The sequence below is a fragment of the Melozone crissalis genome, unplaced genomic scaffold, assembly GCF_028551555.1.
Source record: "Melozone crissalis strain CALT ecotype California unplaced genomic scaffold, PUWL_Pcris_2 ptg000045l_1, whole genome shotgun sequence".
NCBI lineage: Eukaryota > Metazoa > Chordata > Aves > Passeriformes > Passerellidae > Melozone > Melozone crissalis.
In genome coordinates this window covers 16,420,168-16,444,564 of record NW_026535823.1, presented here as the reverse complement: position 1 = coordinate 16,444,564, position 24,397 = coordinate 16,420,168, and the positions used below count along the sequence as shown (strand labels likewise).

The window sequence follows — 24,397 nt, the reverse complement described above, 5'->3', positions numbered from 1 at the left end:
CAGCAGCCCCTCTCTCTCTCGTACCTTGCAGCAGCTGCTGTGCCCTCAGCCGGAAGGTCTCGGCGTGCTGCGCGATCAGGCGTGCTGTGCCCAGGTGCCTGAGCATTATTTCACCACTCTGGTCACTGCTTTCCCACAGCTCCATGCCTTCAAAAGTAACAGCTTGGCGCTCCAGCAGGGTAACAAGAGGCATCAGCAGTGGCACTGTTATGTTGTTCTGTGGAGCACTGATAGTTTCTGGAATAGAGAAATGATCATACATCTCATATCATCACACATTACTGTTAATTGAAGAAGGTATTGTAACTGCAGTGTCCTTTTTTAAGTTGGAAACTACTGTCTGTCTTCCATCTTTCAAATGGAGGACAGATAGCCTTCAAAAACCTTACCTTAAATATAGCTGTCATACCAAGTTCCAGTGAACTGGTTGGGGAAGAAGACCAACACCAATTGGTGTTGGAAAGCTGCATTTGCTAGAGGGGAAAGTCCTGCTGAATTACTAGACAGTGGCACAGATTTTAAACATTTTCAAAATTGGTCATCGCAATACAAAATATCCAAGCAGCTAAAAAGTTTTCGCTGTCTACCTGTTCTCTTGGAGAAATGTTCTGAGAAATTATTTTCTCTGCCTTGTGTCCCTCTAGAAACTAGAGCTACAGTGAATTTGGCACAGGGGCACCTAATGTGCCCAGAATTACCTAACCCATTCTTTTTATTTTTCATCTTTTTTATTGATCATCCTCTGATCTAACAGACAAAGCAAGAAGCAAAAGCTGCTAGAGGAGAGATTTTTTTTTCTGTTTTTTTGGCAAGATGATGCAATGTGTCAGTTTCTGTTTGACACAGAGGAAGTTGGGATGTGGGAAGAATGTTCTATTCTGCAGGGATACAGGCATTACAAACACATACTGATGTTTGGCTGGCACACTCTGCTTCTGTTCATAATCATATGGCATTACACAAGTTTACATAAGGTACAATGCACAGCTATGGAAAGAGCAGCTGCCTTATCTCCCCACATAAAAAATCAGTAAGGGGAGGGTTAACATGCCAAATAGAAACCCATGTCACTCATACTCACTAGTCCACTCATCTTGTCCTTCATGCAAAGCTTTGCAGGATGGTTTCAGCTGTTTTTCATACATGATGGCAGTCTGGGTGTAACAGTGTCTTAGAGCTGTCCAGGTTTGTTCTAATCTGCTGACCTGTGCATGCAAAATGGAGAATACCCATTACTGGGTCCACAGCAGGAAAAGTACACTGCTAGTCACCAAGTCATAAAATAGCCATGAAGACTATTCTGATGTTCTCTCTAGTCTTGAAGAAATTGCTCAAATTAAATTAAATAAGCCATCAAACAACTCCACATTTTGGAACATAAAGAGAAACAGATTTTTACCTGTGGCATTTCCAGTGCTTTCATAATAGCAGAAAATCCATATAAATCCCCTAGTGACTCCTTCAACTCCACAGCAACTTGGATAATCCTGTTTAATGTTGCTGCTCGATCTTCTACATTTCCTGTGCAACCCAAGATGTCAACAGCTATTCCTATTGCCATGGTATTGTGCCTGTAAGTGAAACAGTTCATGCAACCAATTATTAAATTTACATGTGTTCAAAGGTCAGTTGAAAGGTGAATTTTTATCTTGGCATGCCCAGCAAACTTAAATCTTGCCAACATTTTTGCACCAAAATCAATAATGACATATGGGATAAATGCACACAGTCTTTCAATTAATGTTGTAATAAATTTTCCTGAGATGCTATTAACTACACGAAATTCTGCTTAAGCACCGAAGGAATGAACACTTATGGGAAAATTGCCCCAGTTCCCTTTGTCCTCCACATTCAAATCCTGTGACTCTTGCCCCCCAGTATCTCAGCAATTAAATTACTACAATATGAAGCAGAAAATGTAGAATACCAGAACCAGAAACACCTTAAGTGCTCCCCTTTGACGTGTGCAGAGGTTTTTAAGAAACCTTTGCTAATAATTTTGTACTTTATTAGATCCTCTAGCCTCTTGCAGAAGGATACTACCTTTCAGTCTCCTCCACACACACGTACATACTCAGATAGATTAAAGGTCCCCTGAGTTTTAGTTTCCTTGAGCTTGTAAAGGTGAGCTGATGGCATTCAGCTGTTCCTGCTTTCAACACCTTTCCCCTTTCCCTGTGCTACATGGCACAGTTGCCTTACGACCTTAAGGAATCCTTTCCTAATCAAAACAAATGTACATACCATCCCAGAAATAATCTGTACATGTGAATTCAGGAAACATGCAGGAGAGCATTCTTGAAGGAAATGAGAACAGTGCAGCCAGGCTTTGAGCTTCTGGCCACCTGTCCTGGCAATGAGGAACAGGAACATTTACCTCTCAATCAGGTCAAGGCGCAGCTGATGTCCGTAAGGCAAGGTGATCAACTCAAGACCAGAGTTCCCTCCCATATTCCTCCTCATCTCTTCAGAAACTTCTACTATCCTTGCCACCTGTGAAATGCAAAAAACTCTGCATGAATTTTAAAACTAATTTAAAAACACCTAAAAAACTCTAGCCACAGAGAAGTTCTCCATGTAAGTGCATGGCATAAAGAGCTAAGTGTACAGCATGCAACACTGCAATACAGGCATCAGAGAAAAGCTTTATCCTATGCATGTTCAGTGCCTTACACAAAAAAGCCAAGGAAATGTTTTTTTTGAAGTGAGAAAGCCATCAGAAAACATAAAAGGTGTAACCACAATGCTTTATCAAACTCCATCCTCTGCTTCCAGAAAGGGATTATTGTGCAGGTTCCAGGAAATGCAGTGCACTCTCAACCTGATCCTTGTCAGGCACTGCTCTTCGCCTTAAGGACATACATGCTTGCTTTGCCTTTTTCCTTTCTAAAAAAACTACTGCTCAGAACATTTTTGGTTACATCACAGGGTCCTAAAGAAGAATTAGGTTCACAAAAGTTCATAAAGATGAAGGACAATGATGAGGGGCTAAGGAAGTCAGTGTGTGAAAGCTGACCCTTACCAATTTGTCTTTGCCTCTTAAACAGATTGCATTAGCTACTGGTTATCTCTATAGCAATTATAATTGCTAATAATAAGCAAAACCACATGAATATGATGGTGTAGGATTATCTGCTGGTTTAAGGCCTGTATGTTAACATAGTTACTAGCCAATCTGCCTGCAATATTCTGGTTATCACCCATCAGCAGGCTTTTTTGGCTGTGAAATGATGAAAGTGATCTGGGCTGCACAACAAGCCTCACCAGTACAAAACAGCACTGTAGAAAAACCTGTTTCACTTCTAGAGAAGCAGGAGTGATGTGAAGACCCTGGAGACACTGGTTGCTAGTGCATCACAGGTATGCAAGTGGCAAACACTCACCTCATCACTTACATTTGGGGGATTCCTTATTTGAAATGTCATTATTTAAAAGGCAAACTGAACTACTGATGACACACACAGAGGATACATGACCTTTAGCCTGGGATCTCAGTACAAAGCATTCATTCTGGCCCAATTCACAAGCCAATCCCATTGCATCATGCAGTTCTTATCAGAGCAGTCTACAGAACAAGTTGCCAGTAAATGACAGGCAGTGGCTCAGCATTTGGATGTGAACATCAAACAGACTTCTCTACCTGTCCCAGCTAGTTACTGTTCCTGCTCCAAAATCCAAAAATCTGTTTATGCAAAGCCCTCCAATAACTCTAATTGCAGCAGGCTACTCGGTGCCTTAGTTCCATTGCAAAGTTTACAGTATTTAAAATAAGTACTCTAATAATGAGCTAATTGAATATTATATACATGCATATAAACTCACTACTTCTCTAAGGCATGCATATCCTATGCCTTTAAGCAACATACTCTTTAACAATATATTAAAGATAAATTAGGGCGGGCAGAAGGAAGGAAAAGGTGAATTTTGGAACTAAAATGTTAGAGAATGCTGTTAATACTCTTGGAACCATAGTAAAGAAACCTCAATCTACCACTTCTGAGAAGAGTGAGGAGTTGTGGAGTTGAGTTTTTCTGAGTCACCCTGTCTGCATGAGGCCTCACTTAGCAGCAGCCCACAGTGCTACTGAGGAAGGCAGAAGCTGTGTTTGCTGTTGGCCCCCAGCAGCTGGCAGGGCTCACACACTCAGCTGCTCCAGGGAACTGCCCCCTCCTCAGACCTTCATCAGTGCAGCAGCACCAGCACAGTGCTACTGATGGGCTGCTTCTGGAGCATCACCACTGCCACTTCCCTTCCTGTCTGCAGTGCCCAGTAAGGAGCCTCGTGTTTTGCTTCTCAAACTCTTCTTAAAAGACTAAAACTCCCAAAGTCCAACAAAGCTTGAGGGTTAGATACCCACCATAGCATTTGATTCCTGTGGCTGCTCTGCAGCACGTACAGCACTCAGTCACGCCAGCAAAGTAATGCAGATTTTAATGCAGCTACATTCCTTTAATTACACAAAGTCATCATCTCATTAGGAGATGATTCTTCTGTCATTCTGTTCCATTAGCTGATCTCCTGGCAGCTGACCAAAGTCTACAATGTGAAGAACAGTTCTTTGTGGTTTTTTACATCTTTCTGAGCAATTCCACTAGCACAGTTCTCTAACAAGAGAGAAGAGCACAAGTCCTGATAGCTATTTTCCCACAGCACCTACCCAGCTGTAAGAGAGGAACTCAGACAAAGATTAGAAGAGCAGCTGGTTTTGGAAGTTTAAATATTTAATTCCACTGAACATTGTATATAATGACCATGTGTCATTATAAAAACCAAAAACATTACCAAACCAGGTAATGTCTCCCTGCTCTTTGCCCTAACCAGCATTTTCCTTTTGTGAGCAGTTCTCCCCACAATGCTTTACAGCACAGAGAGCTCTTCCTCCAATACAGGAGAAAGGCTGAATCACAGGTATGCAGCAACTGATAGGAGATTTAAAAGACATATGGAACTTAAAACCTTGAGTCTAAAGTCAAGCATGATGAGAGAGCTTTAGTCCAAGGTGTTTGTGAATATTCTTATTCTTCAAATGGAAAACAAACTAAAAATTCCTGCAAGCAATACAAACATTAAATTAGCTGCAAATCTACCCATTATTCTTTTCAAATCAGTTCTTTTAAAAGTCTAAACTGGCACAGTATAAAATAAAACACATGATTTTTTTTACCTTACAGTCCATTCTAAGAATATGCTGTGCAATAATCTTTGGGTTATTGTTGGTGAAGAGCTCCTTAACTCTTCTTAACATGGATGTTTCCAATGGCTTGTTTTCAGGAGGAAGTAGTTTGGATTCAAAATCATTCGGTTTAAAACTAGACTCTGTCTCATAAACAGGTGCAGAAAAGATGCTGTCTTCTTCAGCCATCTGAGCTGGAGCTTCTAAAGGATCTGCAGGGTTCATTGCAGGATCATCATCAAGGATCAAATAGCTTGTTTCAGAGTTCCTGAATGTTGCCCTCTCATTTTGTGCCAGATGTTTCACATAGCTGTTTTTCTGACACAAGGGTTGTTTTGCTGCTGTGGGATGTCTGGCAGGGTTTAGTTCACAGTAGTGTCCTTCAGAGCTGTGGGAAGCCGAAGGAGAATCGGGGGGCTTCATCAGGGGGGCTTTGCTGGGTTTAGGGGGAGGCTTTGGACAGAGCTGACTGTCTGATCCTCTAAGAGCCTCCCCTAGCTGTGACTCTGAGATGACTTTCTGAACAACTGTGGGGCTTAGAGATGGTTCACTGCCTGTTCTAAATGCAGGTGAGCTTGGACAGGAATTTGCATCTGCTTCAGGTAATCGAGATGGATGTCTTGAACCTGCAGGGGGAAACAGTGTTTTAGAAGGCCAAAATACATACAATTCCTGGTGCCTGTGCCAGGGTCCATCTCCTAATGCTATTTCCTAAGGATAATATTGACAGATCATGTCAATTATTTGCTGGCAAAATTGTGTATTTTGAGGAATGACCTAGCCAGCAAATTCCATTCACTTGCTGATCCTCCCAAAATCCCAAATACATGGAACAGCTGCACCATAGTATTATTCTGTGGTAATGCTGACAATACTTCCAGTCCCTGCTGCATACATAGGCTATCCTGTCAGAGCTGGATGGCCTCCATGGCTTGGAATAGGAGGTTTCTTTGTAACCTGATCCATGCTATAAAAACAGCAACTTCCAGCTGTGTCACATACAAGATGAGTCATTTCTGAGAATGACAAGCTTGAGATGAAAGCAAAACTTCCCAAAGTCAAGCCTGAACCTGAACTAAGGTATAGAAGGAATGAACTTCAGAAATGCTAATCTTTTTTGTGAAACAGAGCTAGTTTGAAGAGCTGGATCCATGTACTTCTGTGTATTTATGCCTCATCCTGTACCCTTGGCATCCGATACGGGATTGAGTCCTGTGTCAGACATCCCCAATCTGCAATTCTCAGAGCATTTGCTGGTATCTAAGCAAAGTGGCCAATTGCACTGTGTGGGTGTTACTGCTTGATTACAGATAGAAAACAAAAACTCCAAATCACAGGCTGTCACCACCCTTAAGCAATATGATAACAGGACCTGCTCAAAGGATCCTATAACAAAATGCACAGCAAAACTCTTCAGGCTGTTGTAGTACCAAAATAAAAGTATCTGCAGCTACAGACTGGAATAATCAATTCAAATAGAGGGACAGAAGCCTGCCTTATAAATGTCTGTCCATCCCACTGTTAAAACACAGGAGCACACTCTTTCTAACAAAATACAATCTCACTGTACAAATACTTAATGTTCTCTTTATCATGAGAACTCTTCCTACAATAGGCATGAAGAATTTTAACAAAGCACATTCAAAACAAGCAGCCCTGGAAGTCAATACTCGTTTGTCCACATGGGAAGAGATGCATTATTGCAAGCTTCTATACACAAGTTAGTATGGAAACAACTGCTTAAACCTTTGAAGAATCTGAGAAATGAAATGCCCCAAGTGTTATCACACCCTGGATCCCTTGCTTAGGATGGCAGTGGCCACAGAACCAAACAGCAGCAAAAGGAACAAAAAGCAAAAGGGATGAAGGGTAGAGAGATTGAGTGAGATGGAAGAACAGAACTGAGTACAAAAGCCATGAAAGTGTTTGTCTCCTAGTGAGGAACATTACCTCATCTGCATAGTTTACCCTGAGAAAAAGTGGTTACCAGAATTTCCATGAAACACCAGTTCTACTTAAAAATGTTTTGTCAGAAAGACATGAGTGAAACAAGCCAGTTCTTGTCAAGAAGAAGTGAGGAAAGGTAATACCATTAAAAAAGGTATTAATGCCAGCCAGTTCTTGTCAAGAAGAAGTGAGGAAAGGTAATACCATTAAAAAAGGTATTAATGCCAACCACAGCTGTCATTTCTTTGGTGTGGAAGCCTGCTGAGTTGGGTGCTAAGGTTCTCAACTACTTGGTGCATAGTAAATAAAAATCTTGTTCCAGTGGCTTGAAGAGAAGCAGTGTGTTAACACAGCTTACAGTGGCCATCAATATAATGTATTTACAGTACTCAGAACATTCAGCAGTCTCACTTTGGGCTGAAGGGTAACAGACCACCTGGACACACACCGATTCTAAGTATGAAACTTTTAATTACAAAACATACCTATTAGCAGATAGCTCTCTGACTGGTGAGCCTTTAAAGGGAATCTTTTCTCCAGAACGTGATCCAAACTAGCTGGCTGGCTACCACTTTTTTCTTTGTTTCTAGGGTAAACAAAAATGCAAACAAAAACATATCAATATATGCAGCACTTAAAATACATGTCTAACTGCCAGAATATATCATAACCAGTGCAAGGATCATTAGCTTTCCACTTGGACAGCTTATGATAATAAAAGGTACTTCATTTATTCATAAACTGCTGTTGTAGTGGCAGTGAAATGGGCTATACTATGTGTCACCCTGCAGCATTTATGAAGGTATTTCCTTTCTAATGGAACATTTGATTCAGACACTGATATTAGGATCCATTATCCCACACTTGGAGTTTTTATTTCAGGAGTCAACTATGGAAAAACAGACTGCTCTGGAGCAGCAGCAAGATGTTATTTTAATCCTTTGTCTTACATGGTCAGGATTTGCCAAGTCACTGCAGTGCTGTTGTGCTTCCAGAGTCTACATTTGTTCTCACTTTGTGGATTTGTCGATCCTTTGCTAACAATCAGCCAACCCTCATGCCCGGTATTCCATCTCAAGTCAGAGTGAAAACTCACATCACCTCCACCAGGAGCTGATGCACTTACTGCATTTCCTTCCACAAGGACAGCAAAATTAAGGTACCTCAGAAGATTTCCTCTGGGTATGCTCTGCTCCGGGGACTGCATGCTGGATGTACCAAGACTCAGCCTTTTTGCACTTTCTGTTTTTCCTCCAGGGGTGCTTGGCTCTTTTTGCTGGACTGGAGTTACACCGTATTTTTCTTCCAGACACCTGAGAGGCACAGTCCTGTTGATAGGCTGAAAAATAATTGCTCCGCTCTGCTTTGATATTGGTGTGCGGCTCCCAACATAGTATCTGACTAAGCCAGGGAGAGTGTCAAAACTTTCCAGTTCAAACTGATACTGAACACGACAGTAGGCTTCATTGAGTCTTAGAACTGTTTTGTTGATTTTAAAATGCTGAGGGGTATTTTTCCACTGACAGGTAAGAACAAAGTTCCCAGGACTGGAAAGAGAATCCCTAATCAGAAAATCTCCATCTCTCTGAACTAGGACTTCTGCCACCTTTGAGGAAAAAGAATTACATTAAAAAATTACTTCCAGAATCAGAAAACAATACATTACGACAAAATATTCTTAAACACAGGAATTAATTTGGCTACTCTGCAAGAATACATAAAGTCACAAATACAAAGCAAAGCATGAAGTGTGGTAGAACAATTATGTCTCCAATTCTTAGTTAAAAGCTCAACCCACAACAGAGATCTGAAAGGGCTTCTTGGAGGGAGCCAGCAGACAGAAGCTGACCCACTTTTGCATGTGTATTTCTTTTAGTTTGGTAATAGAAAATAAGGCATGAAGGGAAAGAAGTGACCCAGGATTTTAAGTTTAAAGCATCTGAATATAGTCACACTGAAATTTAGAAGCCATTAATACAAGATCCTGGATTCTGCCCTTTCATTGTTACCTTATGTGACAGAAGCTTTCATTTTTTTTTTTTTAATTCTTTGTGAACACTGCATGTAAATACTACTGACTAGGAAGAGTAAGAGACACCTTGTTTTTCTGAGTTATTCCTCTCATGAGTTAAAAAGGACGCCAAGAGCCAAGTGCCAGGGTGGCAGCTGAGCCGGCCCTGCCCCGGGGCTGAGGGAGGCCCGCAGGGGGAGCTCCAGCGGCTCCGGAAGCTCCGACCCAACCTCAGCCTTACCGCGTCTGTAACTGCATTTGTAAGGATCAAAATGTAAGTGATTGAATTGATTTTGCTGCAGTTCTTTCTTCCTCTCCCCCAAGTTCCAAGCGCAAGAAAGAAAATAAACATTTTAACTTTCATTAAGAATACTGGAACAAATTAATGTCAGTGTTCTCTAAACAATATGTGCTCATAGTATTCTTACACAAAGCTAAAATTCCATTTCCAGATTTATTCAGTGCACAAAAATCCTGAAATGTATCTATTTCCCACCAGGGTCTGCCCTGAACCCTTCCTCTGCCTCATTTTATGCCAAGCTCTGATAAATACCATAGCTTTCATACAAATAAGCTTTATGTTCCTACTAAATGAGCTCAGAGATGTGTAGAGCACATCAGTGAGATTCTGCTAGTCTGTAGAAGCTCAGAGCACACTTGGCAGAGCAAAGAGCACCTACCTGCCGGGGAATGCGTCCGTGGTACCAGGCATGGCTGCGCAAGTCCTCACTGCTCAGCTGCAGCTCTTCCTCCAGCTCCTTCTTCAGCTTTTCCGGGCTGTTGTCCATAACCTGCCTCTCCCTAGAAAACTGCAATAAAAGATTAAAAGCTTCAACTGTGCCAAGTTTAGTGATTAACATTTTACCTGGGTTATGACTTCCATCATATGACCTGCACTGGAATGCAGGTGCTGCTTTCAGCAGGCTGGCTTGGCTCTCCGGGCTGTGTTTGCAAAGCCCGGCATTGTGTGAGATAACGTGTGATTGTTCTACACCGCGTGGAACGGAGCACAGTGTTCTGCCTGTGCACCAAACTCACAGTGACACACCTACAAAGTCACTTCTCTTACTTCCTCTTTCCAATAAGAACCCTAACTATATCCAAAAATATGGAGCTGGACCCAAATGCCTGCTCCACTATTCTTCCTGTTCAAACTTCCGTTTTAAATTCAGATTCTTTCCCAGCAGCACCCTTTGAACCCATCCAGTTAAGAACATTCCAAATGCATCAAGACAGGCTAAGCTGGACACATTTAGTTGTTCAATATTTCTGTTGCCAAAGAACCAATTTGCCAAAGTAAAATTTCAATCTTAAAGGGCTTAGTCCTAACAGTCATTAAATCTGCATATCCAAGATATTCCCTTCCTAAAGGACAAAAGCTCTTGTTGCCCCTTAGCACAACAAGCATGAGTTTTGCTTGGAGATATCTCCATCACCACTTACAACTACACTATGCAATTTTCTGGAAAATTTCTATCTTAATTTCTTTTTGGAGCACAGCTTTCATGCTGGCCCACTCTGGCTGGCTAATCCTTATGGATGCAGTGTTGCTAGCAGTCAGGTGTAGGATCTTCTCTGGAGAAGCCACATTCTCTTTCATAAGTACTCAGAGGAGGGAAGTACTTTGAACTTCCTTTCATTCTCCAAGGGCTGGGACTCCAGCCCATCTTTGTTGTGCTGAAAAGTTTCAAAAGCCTCAGAACATGTTCAACTCTGATCAAAGAATCAGAGTATACCCTCTCTTCAGAGAAAGACCATTAAAAAAAAAAAAAGAGGGATAAGGAGAGAGAGAGGGGCCCTCCAGCAAAATGCAGCATTTTGCTCCTGTGCATTATGGATTTTTTTCTTAGGTCTGGATATGAGCCAAAGCTCATGGGTTCCTTTAACTGACACACTGATTCAAATGAGGAACACATGCATTATTTAAAAAAGAGCTGGGAAGGCTTGCCCACCAATTCCTGTTCTTTCCATGATTTTCTTCTTCACAGTGAATACTCACAGTACCTAACTGTGGGAACAGGTGGCACACATTTAACACTTCTTTCAATGGCCTTCCCTGCAATTTCAGGCAGACTGAATTACAACAGATTACCAGACAGCAGATTTTTAGTGGAATAATGCCAGAGGAGGCATCCTGCTGCCAAGATAATTTAAACATGCTGGGAGCCCACAGAAATTCTGAGATAAATTGTCCTCTTCTCTCCACTTTTCTCAGAAAAATCTAAGGCTTCTCTTAGGCAAATACTAGCAGCTAACATAGAAAGGCAGAAGATAAACACAAGCTGGTAAAGAATCACTTTTCACTTTAGCTTCCCTTCTGGGCACCAGAATAGGGCGTTATTTGTCCATACAAATCTGGTTTAAAATGGACAAGCACTTTCATCAAGGAGCAAATTCTTTGTGCTTTTGTACATTAAGGTTTTGCATCAACTCCCTCTATGCTTTATGAGAAGACTGTGCAGAAAGAAACCATGCCACTAGAGAAATAAGACCTAGACTGAAAGGGCTCATTCATAAACCCATGCACAACATGAAGAGGTGAAGTTACTAGATGTACAAGGAGCCACAGAAGAGGCTTGGTGAGGACTGAAGTCCAAAAGCATATTCAAGTGTCAAAACATAGTCAGGGAAGGGCCAAAAATGCCCCCTGCACTCCAATCCCTTGTGACCTATCAGACCAGCACAGTTGAAGGACCTCTGGCACACACCCATCACTTGTATTTCCCAACTCAAATGGCTGGGAACCCACTTAAAGCTGACTGGCAATGATTCTAAAATTAACGGTCCTTTCACTACCACATCTTAGAGTACAATAGCAAGTTTTGTAGCATCTACACAAGCTGTAGGTAGAGTGAAGAGCACACAAACTGAGCTGAGGCTTTTCTAAAGCACCTTTTCCCCTGACTGCACAAAGAAATGTCTGGGGAACTTTTAAAATACCCCCTCAAGGGAAAACAAAAACATCCAGCTGCAACTTAGTACTATCTCCTTGTTTTATTTCTTTGCTTAAGACACTCTGTTGGCTGCTACTCAATGACAGAAAGAAAACTCAATTTATATCTACAAATAGATAGTGAAGTGGATGGTAAAAAGAAATTTAAAAATAATATAGGGAAAAATGAAAGACTTCCATGTATTTTGCAACAAAGGGAAGCTTTCAGTTTAAATACTTTGAGATCTTTAACAACCCTGTCAGATATCCCTGGAATAAAAAAGCAAATCAAGTCAGCAGCCACTGTTTTCAAATACAGATGCTTTTCCTGGCCTACAAAGAACTCCCTGTAAGTGTGTGCTTTCCCGAACTGTTTGTTCACATTTTAGTTGCATTGTTTCCAGTCCTGGTGCTATTTTAAGATATTTCTGCCATGCTGAGCTTTTGTGAACAGACCTGTTTTGTGAACAGGTCCTTAAAATAAAAATACATAACTACCTAGTAATACAATATTATCACCCTCTGGCAAAAGCCCTCAAGCCTACTTACATACACTGTGGAAAACAACCTAGAGGGCCAAGACGTTAGAAGGAGGGAAAAAATTTCAGTCAATAGTTATAAACTAAGAAACTCTTTGGCAGTTTATTATATTTCACAAATGATTTCTCCATCAGGGCCATTAATCTAATAGCAAACTGTGCTTGGGATGTAACAAGCTATCCTTAATGTTACATATTATTTTACCTTTTTTTCCCCCAGGCAAATGTTAATCTAGCATACCAAAACCTGGAAAATATCAAAGTTTAAGGAAATAAAACATCAAACTGTGATCTCATTTAGGGTAAATTTGAAGGGGACTTTACCTACCTACCACAATATGCTGTGCCTCTGAAATTTGTCAATGTATTTTAATGGGAATTTCTCACAATAATCTGCTGCTTATGCATCCAAGGGGTTCCTTTCATGCGAGTGTTTGACACTCTTCGAAGGCAGCTTGTTATACCAAGCTCCTGTGTCAACCATCCTAATGGAATTTTTCACATTAGATTGTGCTGAATAATCTACTGTATGAGGCTGGTAGTAAACAAAGAGAAGTCCCACAGTTATTTCTGTATTGATATTAACTAATTACTCTCTAAGGTGATGATGTGTTTGGTTTATTTATTTATTTATTATGTATGTGTTTAAGGTTTTTTTGTTTGGTTGTGGATTTTTTTTCTTCTTCTTTTTTTTTTTTTCCTAAACCAATTTGAATTATGAGGGAAAGGCTTTTAATTTTAGACACTGTTCGGAAGTGGTCCAAAATCTGTCATGCTAGAGCCCCTCATTCAGCTGAGATGAAGCCAAAATTCACATCATCTCTCTCTGTATCCCTCTGGCAAAGCATTATTTACGCAAAGCACAGCCAAGGTCTGTTACGGGTACAAGACTAGAGGGGGCCACATTCCCATCCAGTCTCAATTACTTCCTGGTGCTTTACACAGCTCTGCCAGGTGACAGTTAAATGAGCCCAACAGGCAGCCTTGGAAACACCTGATTTCCTGTTGCCTTGAAGGTTTCAGGAAAAAAAGAAAAAGAGATGGTTATTGGGGATAAATGAGAACAGCTTTGTGAAAACTGAAGTGTGATCTGAGGAAGAAAGTCAAGTCCATACCTTAGCCAAAATTTTAGTACTTTGTTTAAAGTTTTAATAAATGTACTGAATCCATCTAAACCAAACATATTTAAGATTCCTCATCAATCCACCTTTTCTCCAGCACTGGAGGTCTGCTATGTTTGCTCAAGTACACCATGAATGCTGAACTGTGACTTTCTGACGGGGTAAAATCACTAGGTCCTATAGAGCTTCCAAACTAATGAGGAGATGGGAGAAACTTTGTGATTAATGAACAACTTAAATTTTGTGAGATTTACATATCTTTTAGCCAAGTGGATAATTTAACAGAAAGACCAATTGACAGAAAATATGAAGGGGATGCTGGGGCAAGAACAGGAAACACCAGGATGGAAGACAAACATATGAAACAGGAAAGAAGTGAGAGAACACACAGACCATGGACACCAAGAACATCTGGAAAAGTGAAAAAGAATGAAATTTCTCTAATTCCAAGCCACTAGAGAGCAGTGAACTTGTTTATACAGAAAATGAACATTTTATTGTCAAAGTTCCAATTCTGGATCAATATATAATTCACTGGCTGCAGAGATCCTTTCACAGTCTTTAATCCTGTGCCCTTGTGATCCTAACCAGACTGCCTATCTGTCACTATGAATACAAGCATTTAAAAATATTCAATTACATGAATTTATAATGAGTAAAATGTGTGTCATTTCACTTGTAACTCTACTAACTGGCCACCAAACACAACACACTTGCACAGAGCATTTACATGTAGAACCAAATGCTCCAATACTGCTCAAAAACATTCTTGTCAGTCTTATTTCCTCCTGCACAGAAAAGCAGCATCATTGGCCAAGGCCTCACAAAACAAAAACAGACAGTGATTTCTGAATAGCTTTTGTTTGAGAAAGAACTAACTGGAAAAATACAATTTGTAAACACAGGAATCCATTTTCTGATTGGAAATTGAACCATAGATCCCAGAACATTCTTCACAGAGGCAGCTTTCTGTGACCTTCCAGAAGGCACAAAGTTCACACAGGACTGCAGCAAGTGCTGTGTTAAGTAGGAGGAGGTACAGAATGGGTGATTTACTCAGAGGTGAATGAATACAGCAGAACAGCAATTTTGAAGCCACCAGGTTTCCGCAGGCTTCTTTAGGTAACTGGTGACAGCTTCTGAGGTTACTGATGAAAAGATAACAAATTATCATGAAAACTTCTCCCCAGGACTGCAATGGCTCTTTACAAACCAAATAAACTCCATCACGTGCATGTTCTCACTCTGCTGCTATGAACAACAGAAGTTGTTGCCTGAGTTCACAGGAAGGCAGCCAATTTTTTCTGGTTTTGGCTGTTCTAGAGTTAATTTCTTCTCAGTAGCTGGAATAGTGCAGTGTTTTGGATTCAGTATGAGAACAATGTTGATAACACACTGATGTTTTGATTATTGCTAAGTCATGTTTATCCTAAGTTAAGGACCTTCTTTGTGTCTCATGCTGTGCCAGTGAGGAGGTGCACAAAAAGCTGGGAGGGAGCACAGACATGACAGGTGACCTGAACTGGCCAAAGGGACATTGCACATGACAGAACACCATGCCCAGTATATAACATGGGGAATTACCTGGAAGCAGGGCTGATAGGAGTTCAGGGAGAGGGTCTGACATCAGTCAGCGGGTGGTAAACAACTGCATTGTGCATCACTTGAGTTTTTTTTCCTCTTTCACTATTATTTACTATTATTATTATATGTTACTTCATTTCAATTAATAAACTATTCTTTTGTCAGCCTAGAAGGTTTAGTTTTGATTCTCCTCTCCGTTCTGCTGGGGTGGGGTGGGTGAGTGGCTGTGTGGTGCACAGCTGCCAGCTGGGCTCAAACCATGACAACTAATAAGCAAGATACTTATTTAGAATGAGGGAACTAAAAAAAGACCTTTAGTACAAAGATCAGTTTAATGTTAAGTGAAGGTAATGGGAAAACTTAATTCTAGCAGATTCAACAACCATTTTCCAGTACACCATTACACTTACAACAAATCCTCACATTTCTTTGTAACCACATCCAGAGCTAGGAGAGCTTAATTTCTGGAATACAGACCCTGAGAAATACCGAGTTGAGTGTTATTCAAATCATAATCCTCCACCCAGTGACGCTAGAGATTTGCATTTCCAAATGTAAATTATATTAGCAATTATATAAGGTTTTTTGTTGTTGTTTTAATCTGAGACATACCTAAATAATAGGTAGTATCAAGAAATTAAATACATAAATGCCTACTGAAGAATATTCCCATTCCCATCAAACAGAAGTCACTAGCAGAGCACCAGTGGACCCTATGCTATCTATATATTTATGATAGAAGATAATCAAACTTTTACTGCAGTGTAACTATAAAATTACCATGGGAAATTGAGAAGAATTTCATAATATAAGACTCATCAAAACTCAAACTCTGCAACAAGACAATGGGAAATCAAAGCTCGGGGAGCTATACAAAATTTCACATAATTTTGAGCAGTCAGTCTTTTCACATCTGCCCCTCTCCAACAATAACAAATCTAACACTGAAAGGCAGACTGATAATGCTGACTGGTGATTCCATGTAACTCACGTGTTATCAAACCCAACTGCCTCCACACACATGCTGAAACTGGATATATGAAGCCTGAGGATGCCAGTGAACAGATTTAGATCACTGCACACTGAAAAAATATTAATTAAGATCTACTATCTATAAAAAGTGTTTGCAATTCACCCAAGATAAGAGATGGCACTAGAGTAAGGAGCTGCTTATAAAAGGCTTCTTACTCATGTCACATTCACAGCATTAGTGCATTACTCACTGATGTGCTACATCAGCCTGCTGTGAGTTCTAACACTTGGCAGTCCTGAGAACTGGAGTGGCTTTCCCTTTTTGTGCAGCTTCAGCTGAGGGTGAATCATAGCAGAGAATTAAGAATGAAAATACTTGAACTTCAAGGCCCTTCCCCCTCTGATCATGACAACCATACTGATTAGTACTAAAAAAAAACCCATCTTGTGGAAAAGTTGATTTCATTAATTTAGACCTCCACATTTTTTAAGTCACCATTTATCACTGATTTAGTCTTAATTTACTTCTCTTCTTCCAAAAAACGCAAATTTAAACAAAAATATTTTGGCTTGGAAGTGGCACAAGTCACAATTTAGTATTTTCTCTTCACTTTCTTCTTTTTTAACCACAAACAGGAGCCCCCTTGCCTTGAAGTTTCTCTATTTCCCTCAATGTAAAAGCTGACCTTGACAGTAAATGGCTATAACAAACCAAATGGGATCATTAAAGGTACTGGGACATCATGACAATAACGAGCTGATCCAAGTTCAGATGTTCTGCACTGATCATTATATTTTCTATTAATGCATGGGAAAATAACCCAAATATCTGCTGTTGAGACCTCAGTTTCACACACTAAAATGAGTGCTCAAGTGCTGTACTGCTTCCTGTGCTTTGGTGGGACACAACAAGGCATCTCTGACATTGGCCACATGCTGCTTTCAATTAAATTGGATAACATAAAAAATTTAGCTCAATGCAGAAAAATGTCTGAATCTCTCAGGGGTAGTTGAGAACTTCAGCCTGTTTACTAATGGATCAATGTGGTATTTCATTCCACTTGTAATTACTATTAAAACCAAGTATTAACTTCATCTAATTACACAAACTGATTTTGCTTGATTTTTTAAAAAGTCAATAGTAATAATAATAATATAAAAAAAATTTAAAACTGATGACTTTATTTCATACCATCTTATTGTTCATAGCATCCTACGCCCTCTAGCATTTCACAGAATCCATACCATGGGCCCCAAGGTTCAGCCTTTACTTGATTTGACCACCTGCTGTTTCTATACCTACAGCCACTTTCTCTTCAGCAAATGCACCCCAGTTCCCTACCATCCAAACTTCTTCAAATAGCAGTTCATCAAATTTAACTATTGCTAAATCTGCATACTGGAACACATGCATACAAATCTATTTTAAATGCTGCAAATCTCTTTAAATAGAACATTATTTTTGAAAGATCCCAACTGTAATTTGTTTCTACATAAAAGGTTTTATTTTTCACCCTCCATACAGCAAACACTATTAATGTTTCAGTTTCTCTAGAGACTATATGGATTTGACTAAATGGAAAGTTGCCATGACAACAGCACCGTTATTTTAGGTATTAGAAATTCATGCCAAGTTAAATAAAGGGCATCTGCATGGTCAAGAACAAGTTTTCTAACTGCTGTGACAGCCAACAATAAACCCCAATGTCATTTAAAAAGTTCTAGAACTGAAGAATTAAGCCTTAAAACAAGAATGAAAATCAATTACAGCACAATAAAGCATCTTTAGCATTCTATTGTGATGATAATTGCTGACATCTGTCCCAGTCAGAAGAAACAAATCTGACCAGAATCATTTTTTCAGAGTGCCCAAAAGGTCAAGCCCCACACCCCACTTTCAGAAATGGAAAGTTATAAGGCTAAATCACTGAAGGTAAGAGAAGGGGGACAGCTGTTCCCAACTTTTAAGTGCTTCCATCAAAGTTTGAAAGCCAGGGCGAGAAGACAGCAACCTTCACATCCTTCCTCACTGCAAGTGCTCCACGGTGTTAAAGAATTCACATGTGAATCTTAAATAAAAAGATTTAAAAGTGTTACTCACAGATCATCAAAAGTAGTTAGGTGCTCCACATGACAACAGTTCCCAAGTCACTTAGACACTTCTGTTAGTGTGACTTAAAATTATTATGAAGGCTTTTCCTCTACTTACAGGGCATATGGAGCATTTTTAATTAAAGTAAATTATGTCCCTGCCCATGGCAGGAGGATTGGACTAGATGACCTCCAAAGACTCTTTCCAACCCAAACCTTCTTAGGAGCACATGAGTTTGTGTATCTTGCAATTTAAAAATATCTAAAATATAAGGACAAATCTAAAATTATCTGAAGCATTTAAGAAACATCTGCAATCCTGAGCACAATTGCCTGTGTCTTCCTTATATAGGTGAAAAAAGTTAGGGAACCAAATGGTCTGATTAGTTAAACTCTGAAAACTTGAAAATTTGCTAAAATCCTCCTCAGCAAGTTCCTTAGAGGGCATTTTCCCTTACTCCGTAAACACAAAGACAGCCAGCTTCAGACTCACAAAACTGCAAGTTGTCCAAGCTTCTCTCTGAGACAACAGTGAATTGTAAAGGTGTTCTTTAAAAGAGAAACACTCTGTACCCAACCACGGCATAAAAACAAACACTTGTAAACAAAAACTGAAAGGTTACTGACTAGCACTGCAGTTGAAAAAGAGCACCTACCTTGACTCTGATAATAGACTTACGATGATAAAAGCAGCAAAGTGCTGCAATCAGCATTTGAAAAACATTATAATCCTTTGGCATTTTCAGTCCCGCTGCCTGTGGTTCCTCCAGACTGAAGATGAACAGTCACTACTAGCAGTGCTCTGAGGCTCAGCTCTTCAGTGTCACCACTGCCTACCGGTGCTGCTACACCCCCAGAATCAGTCTGGGACACTTCCCACTGCTGAAGCTGATCCCATCAATTCAGGGACTGCTGGCTTCCAGCATGCCATCCGGAGAGTGCCAGAATCCTCATGTGATCTGTTCCACTCACCAGTGAAATCCTACTCCTCTAGCTTGGCACCCCTGCCTCAGAGATATGTTTAAGGCATCAGCACAAGCCAAACTTCCCTTCTTGATGAGTTACAGTACCTGACTGTCTCCCAGCACTGAGAAAGGCTTAATCAGTTGCTCCAGCTCAATCAAGCAACATCTCTGCCTGCATCATCATTTATATACATGTAAAAGAAAAAAAAAAGAGGAAAAGCTGTTGATTACTGTTTGGCAACTGTAAGAACTGAGCTTTGGTAACCAAGGAAAATGGTAAGTCTGTTTATTTTTAATTAGGAAGCTTCTGGCAGAGAGTCCTTGAAAAACATAGCAAGAAACCAACCCTGTAAACATTGTCAGTGTCATTGTCAGGTAACCAAGGTACCTTCAGTATTTAAAACTCTCAGTGGACAGCTTTATTTTGGTGATAGTCCCATGGCATTGTGCAAACTGCTTGAGAAAGAAAGAACTGAAATCACAAACACGTCTGACTTGGCAAAGTAAAAGTAAGCACCACAACAAAATAAAAAGCACCAGTTTATTTATGCCTGTGATTCCATTCTCCTGGACAGCACAGTCCATAGCTTATTGACCAGTCAGCATACTGCTCATCAGCAAAGAATCTGCCTGACATACCTCAAGGCTCTCCCAAGAACCAGGACAAAAAAGAGGCAAACAACTTGGGCAATTACAACTGTAAGAGACAAGACATCACCTCCATAGCAGCCTAATTAACAGATCTGGTGAAAGGAAACCAAATGGACTGGACTGAGGAGTACAAGAGAGCCTGTAACACTTAAGAATGAGAAACTTTGAAGAGATAAATCAATTATTACTGGGGTGGTACCAAAAATTATGGAAATCACAGATATTCTAGATCTTGGATTAGGAATAAATTAATCCCAAGGAGTGGTTACAATGAATAGTTATTTGTCTTTTTCACCAGCAACAAGTATATGACATACTTAGGAGGACACAAATACTTATTGACAGCCTCAGGTATTACTTGCAAGGTACCTCTCACCTAATAACAGAGTACTTCCTTCCCACACTGACTGAACAATGGGAAGTGCCCTCAGTGCCTGCATCCAGCAATGGGATGCATTGGTGCACAAACCAAGCAGCAGCACTGAGAAAAGACATAAAATGTGCACTGCCTTTCAAGGAAAATGGGATGGCGTGCCTACCTGAAAAAAAGAGGAAACCTCAATGTTGATAACAAGGAAATAGAAGAGGGATGTGTGAAGTTCTCTCTGATCATGGAAGGTTTGCAGGTACCTACCACCAGGTGAAGCACCAAGCCCAGAATGCTCAGAAAGGTAGCCAGACTACTTGGCCATGTGTAGGAGATGTTATGCCAGAGACTCTTCTGAGAAAAGGAAAACAAGGTAGGAGTGAAAGAACAGAACATTAAATGGACTGCAAAGTAATAAAGCCGGCAAGAAAAAAGACTGGCCAGAAAAGAAACTGAAAATACTGACTTTGAAGATGAAATCCTGCTGAAGAGTACTTTATGACCAACTCAAACAATGAATGAGTAGATAATATAACAGGAATGTGAAAGTACCCTCCTTTTCTTTTTGCACTGTGCTACAGTGTATTTTAATTTACTTTGAGTTATTTTTCCACTTCGAGGAACTCCACAGGATTGCTTTAGCAAGTAGCCAGAGAAGAAAAGATTAAAAAATACCCTGCAAAACTTCAAACAAAAAAGCCTCAACTGTGATGTCTGTTTCTTGACTGAAATTTTCTGGCAGGACATCTCATAAAGGACTGTATTTTTAAAGAATATTAATCAAATGTTCTCATAGTAGCACCCCAATCCAATTTTAAAACTGGAAGGGCAGGAGGGAGGGATGATAAAAAGGGAAATGAAATTCAAGACTGCATGAGTCAAGGTGTTTTTGCTTTACAATGCTGGCAAGACAGTATTAATATCACACACTAAGGTTTCACTTGCAAGACCAAGAACAGAAATTATCAAGACAAGCAATGCAAACAGTAGGTGACAAGGAGGGCTATGAGGATGACTTAGCTATTTTGGCAGCAGAAACAGCTGACTTAACAGTGCAAATAAGGTGGATCACTTCTGCTCTGAAAAGAATTAAGAAGTTCCAAAAAGGAATCCTCTAATGGGGTTGGGAAAAAAAAGGACAGGAATACTATGACCTATCAATGTGTAAACCTACACTGAAATTTGAACAAAGGTTCTCATCCATCATCAAGAATAAAAGCTCCCAGTTTTTCAAAAAAAGGAGGACTGGAGTGGCAGGTCTAATAGAAATAGTAACTGCCAGTTCCTTATTTCCTGTCTGCAATGAAATAAAGAATCAAAAATTATGTATGTTGAGAGAATGCCAGAAATAATGAACCTTAAAAGTGAATGCTGTACAATTTCATACAGCAGCTGCTGATGCATTTTATCAACAGTGTGACTGATAGGAAAAAGGATACTTTATTTAAATAGTACATTTTAAATGGTTTAAAAATTAAACTAAAGGGATTTTCCTTTTTATTAAGGTCAGTATGACTTCTGCCTAGATAGCTCAATAAATGGATGACAACCTTTGCAAGACACTGTGATACAGCAGTATGAAAATTAATATTACAGGAAGTAATATACATAGAGTATGTCAGAAATCTCTGGGTGACAGTATGGTATGTCCTGCCTGATGGCTATCATGACTGAGGACAGCCTCCAAGCTGCTCCAATCATGCTTCATACATAGCTAAGGATTCACATTTTTAAATATTGACTGAGAGAAACAAAGGATGGCTTATTCATATATTCACTGCCCTGGCCTTAAATTTTTTGCTGGTACTTTGGGTTCTTGGTCTCTGCACCAGAAACGAACCTGTTTATTGTGCCTTAGAAACATCAAATACAATCCTTTTACTAAGTCATCTATTGATGTATTTTTAATGCTCTCCAGCACCAAAAGGTCAACACTCAGCTTTATTTCTGAGTTTTCAAAGATTCTTCCTAGACTCTTAAATTATCTGATAATCCCTTCATCTGTTTCTGTGGATGGCTGGCTAGATTATTTTTCATAACTTTGATAATGAAGCTTAATAAGAAAGGATTTTTAAGTTCATAAAAATCATGGCCAGTTCAAGGACACTTGAACATATATTCTGTGTTGAGCTCCCAATAGCCCATTAGGAACAGAAATTGAGGAGTCTCTGCTAACCCCATCTGTTATTACAAGGCCTCTGAAGTTATTTAGGACAGTTTCATGGTCTAGTTTAAATTACCCAGCGTTCCTTTGACACACCTAAACTGTGTCCAGCTTGCTCACAGCACATTGCATATGCAGGAGTTTGAGGTGCTCACACAGGATAGTGTGAACCTGATCATGGAGAACCTTCTTAGGCTGCCTTAATCCTACTGGACAAACAAGGAAAAACACCAAAGTGGCTTCAAGATTCTAAGTGGCTCAAGTAAAGCAACCACACTCCTTGAGAATATAAATGCTAGAAAACTCACAAGCAGTCTGAAGTTACCAAAACAATCTCCCGAGCTACAAGAGGTTATTTTGAACTAAATATCAGTCATGGTCATGAGAGTGCTTAGAATTCACATACAGAATGATGATGATTTGTGATTTCATATTAGGGAAAGAGAAATAATTTCAGACTAAATTAGGTGAGGGAATTGTTGGTTAGCCACTTTGCTTTGCAATGCTCTATTCATTTAAGCATTCAAATCAGCCTAACAATATTCAGTGAAACACATGTAATGCTTTACATTTGACTGCACTAAATGGAAGTAAACAATGCAGGCAGGAAGCCAGCTGTAAATGAAAGAAGCACTGTACAAGGGTCAAGAGCACAAATCTGATTAGATCCAGCCCAGAGCACTGCTGCTGAACGAGTGACGTCCCACAGACACGTCCCCATTACACACACAGGGCATGACCTATGGTCTGAGTGCCTATGGCTACAAAATGGCAGCTCTGCGCTTGTAGGAAAGCACAACAGGAATAAAATTTGAAAGAAAAAAAAACCAAAGAAAATGAAGTAACTTAAATCCTCAGTTGAAACATTTTTCATTTAATACATAAGAGTTCTTGCCATAACTAGTTGTTTGTTCTTTTTAATGTAAGAAAAAGTCAGGAAACGGGCAACAACTGATAAATAATTTGTCCTGCAGATATGGCCCATTGCCTCTAACAAAGCTCTGGGGGCAGATGCCTCCATATACAGGTAGTGCCCAACTTTACAGCTGAACACTTATTAAAGGGGATCACAACACTGTCAGAAGGCTTTTTATCTGTTCCTAACTCAAATGTCTACAGGCACACAAAGTCCCATCTCCCCGCTCATGTCCTACCATTCCTGTCTCAATTCTTAACAGAACTGACTCTTCCATGTTCTCTGAGATACCCTCACTTCCTGCATGCTGCTGTTGGTGCAGCTTCTGATCATAAACCAACAGATAGAGCTGCAGCTGTAATTACCCTTGTTTGCATTGCAAGGTGTGGTGTGGGAGAGGTCAGCCTAATTTCTTCCTCCTTTCTATCGTGGTTCCGTGAGGCAGCCTCAGAAATAAGCTGCAGTTGTACAGGAATAGTGAGAAAACAGAATTTGCATCTATTTAGTTTACACTGCTGTTTGAATAAATCTCTTTGAAAATCTGCCTTGTATAAAAACCCAGGTCTGCAGGTACAAGAAATAAATGCCCAACCTGCTTATGAGCTTCCTACTAGGTCTTAATTTGCATTTTAAGACATCCAAATGCCTTTGAGATTCCTATGTTTTAGTAATGAAAGATCAAATTTTTTCAAAGTAATCTGGCAGTAAGTCTGTCTTTCCTGCTAGGCACTTCCCTATGATGAATCCACCAGCAGGTTAATTGAGCCTACCAAAAACTAGCACACGTATTCTGGAGCTCCACCTACTGTCTGCCAACGCTCGTACAAACATGAAATAATTTTATAATGTCCCATCTATTATTCCTTCAATTTGTTCCCTGGACTGGGGAAAAAAAATTATGAAAATATATGAATTTCCTTTTCTTTCAGAATTACTTCACATTTTATGGGTAATACCTTCTTCT

The 24,397-nt window shown here is 40.0% G+C and overlaps 1 protein-coding gene across 3 annotated transcripts in view; it reads right to left on the bottom strand.

Moving 5' to 3' along the window:
* The window catches only part of BCAR3 (BCAR3 adaptor protein, NSP family member), a 61,732-nt gene that overhangs the window by 1,609 nt on the left and 35,726 nt on the right, over positions 1 to 24,397 (bottom strand). For 2 of the 3 annotated variants that reach the window (XM_054285768.1, XM_054285769.1), the window contains 8 exons: positions 9,812 to 9,940; positions 8,284 to 8,726; positions 7,606 to 7,706; positions 5,165 to 5,799; positions 2,378 to 2,493; positions 1,400 to 1,571; positions 1,082 to 1,205; positions 25 to 237 (listed from right to left, as the gene is read on the bottom strand). In XM_054285768.1, the coding sequence (XP_054141743.1) occupies positions 25 to 237; positions 1,082 to 1,205; positions 1,400 to 1,571; positions 2,378 to 2,493; positions 5,165 to 5,799; positions 7,606 to 7,706; positions 8,284 to 8,726; positions 9,812 to 9,940 (1,933 nt within the window). Of the gene's footprint in view, positions 1 to 24; positions 238 to 1,081; positions 1,206 to 1,399; positions 1,572 to 2,377; positions 2,494 to 5,164; positions 5,800 to 7,605; positions 7,707 to 8,283; positions 8,727 to 9,811; positions 9,941 to 19,032; positions 19,111 to 24,397 lie in introns of those variants that run through there. The other variant, XM_054285770.1, reaches the window with a different exon arrangement.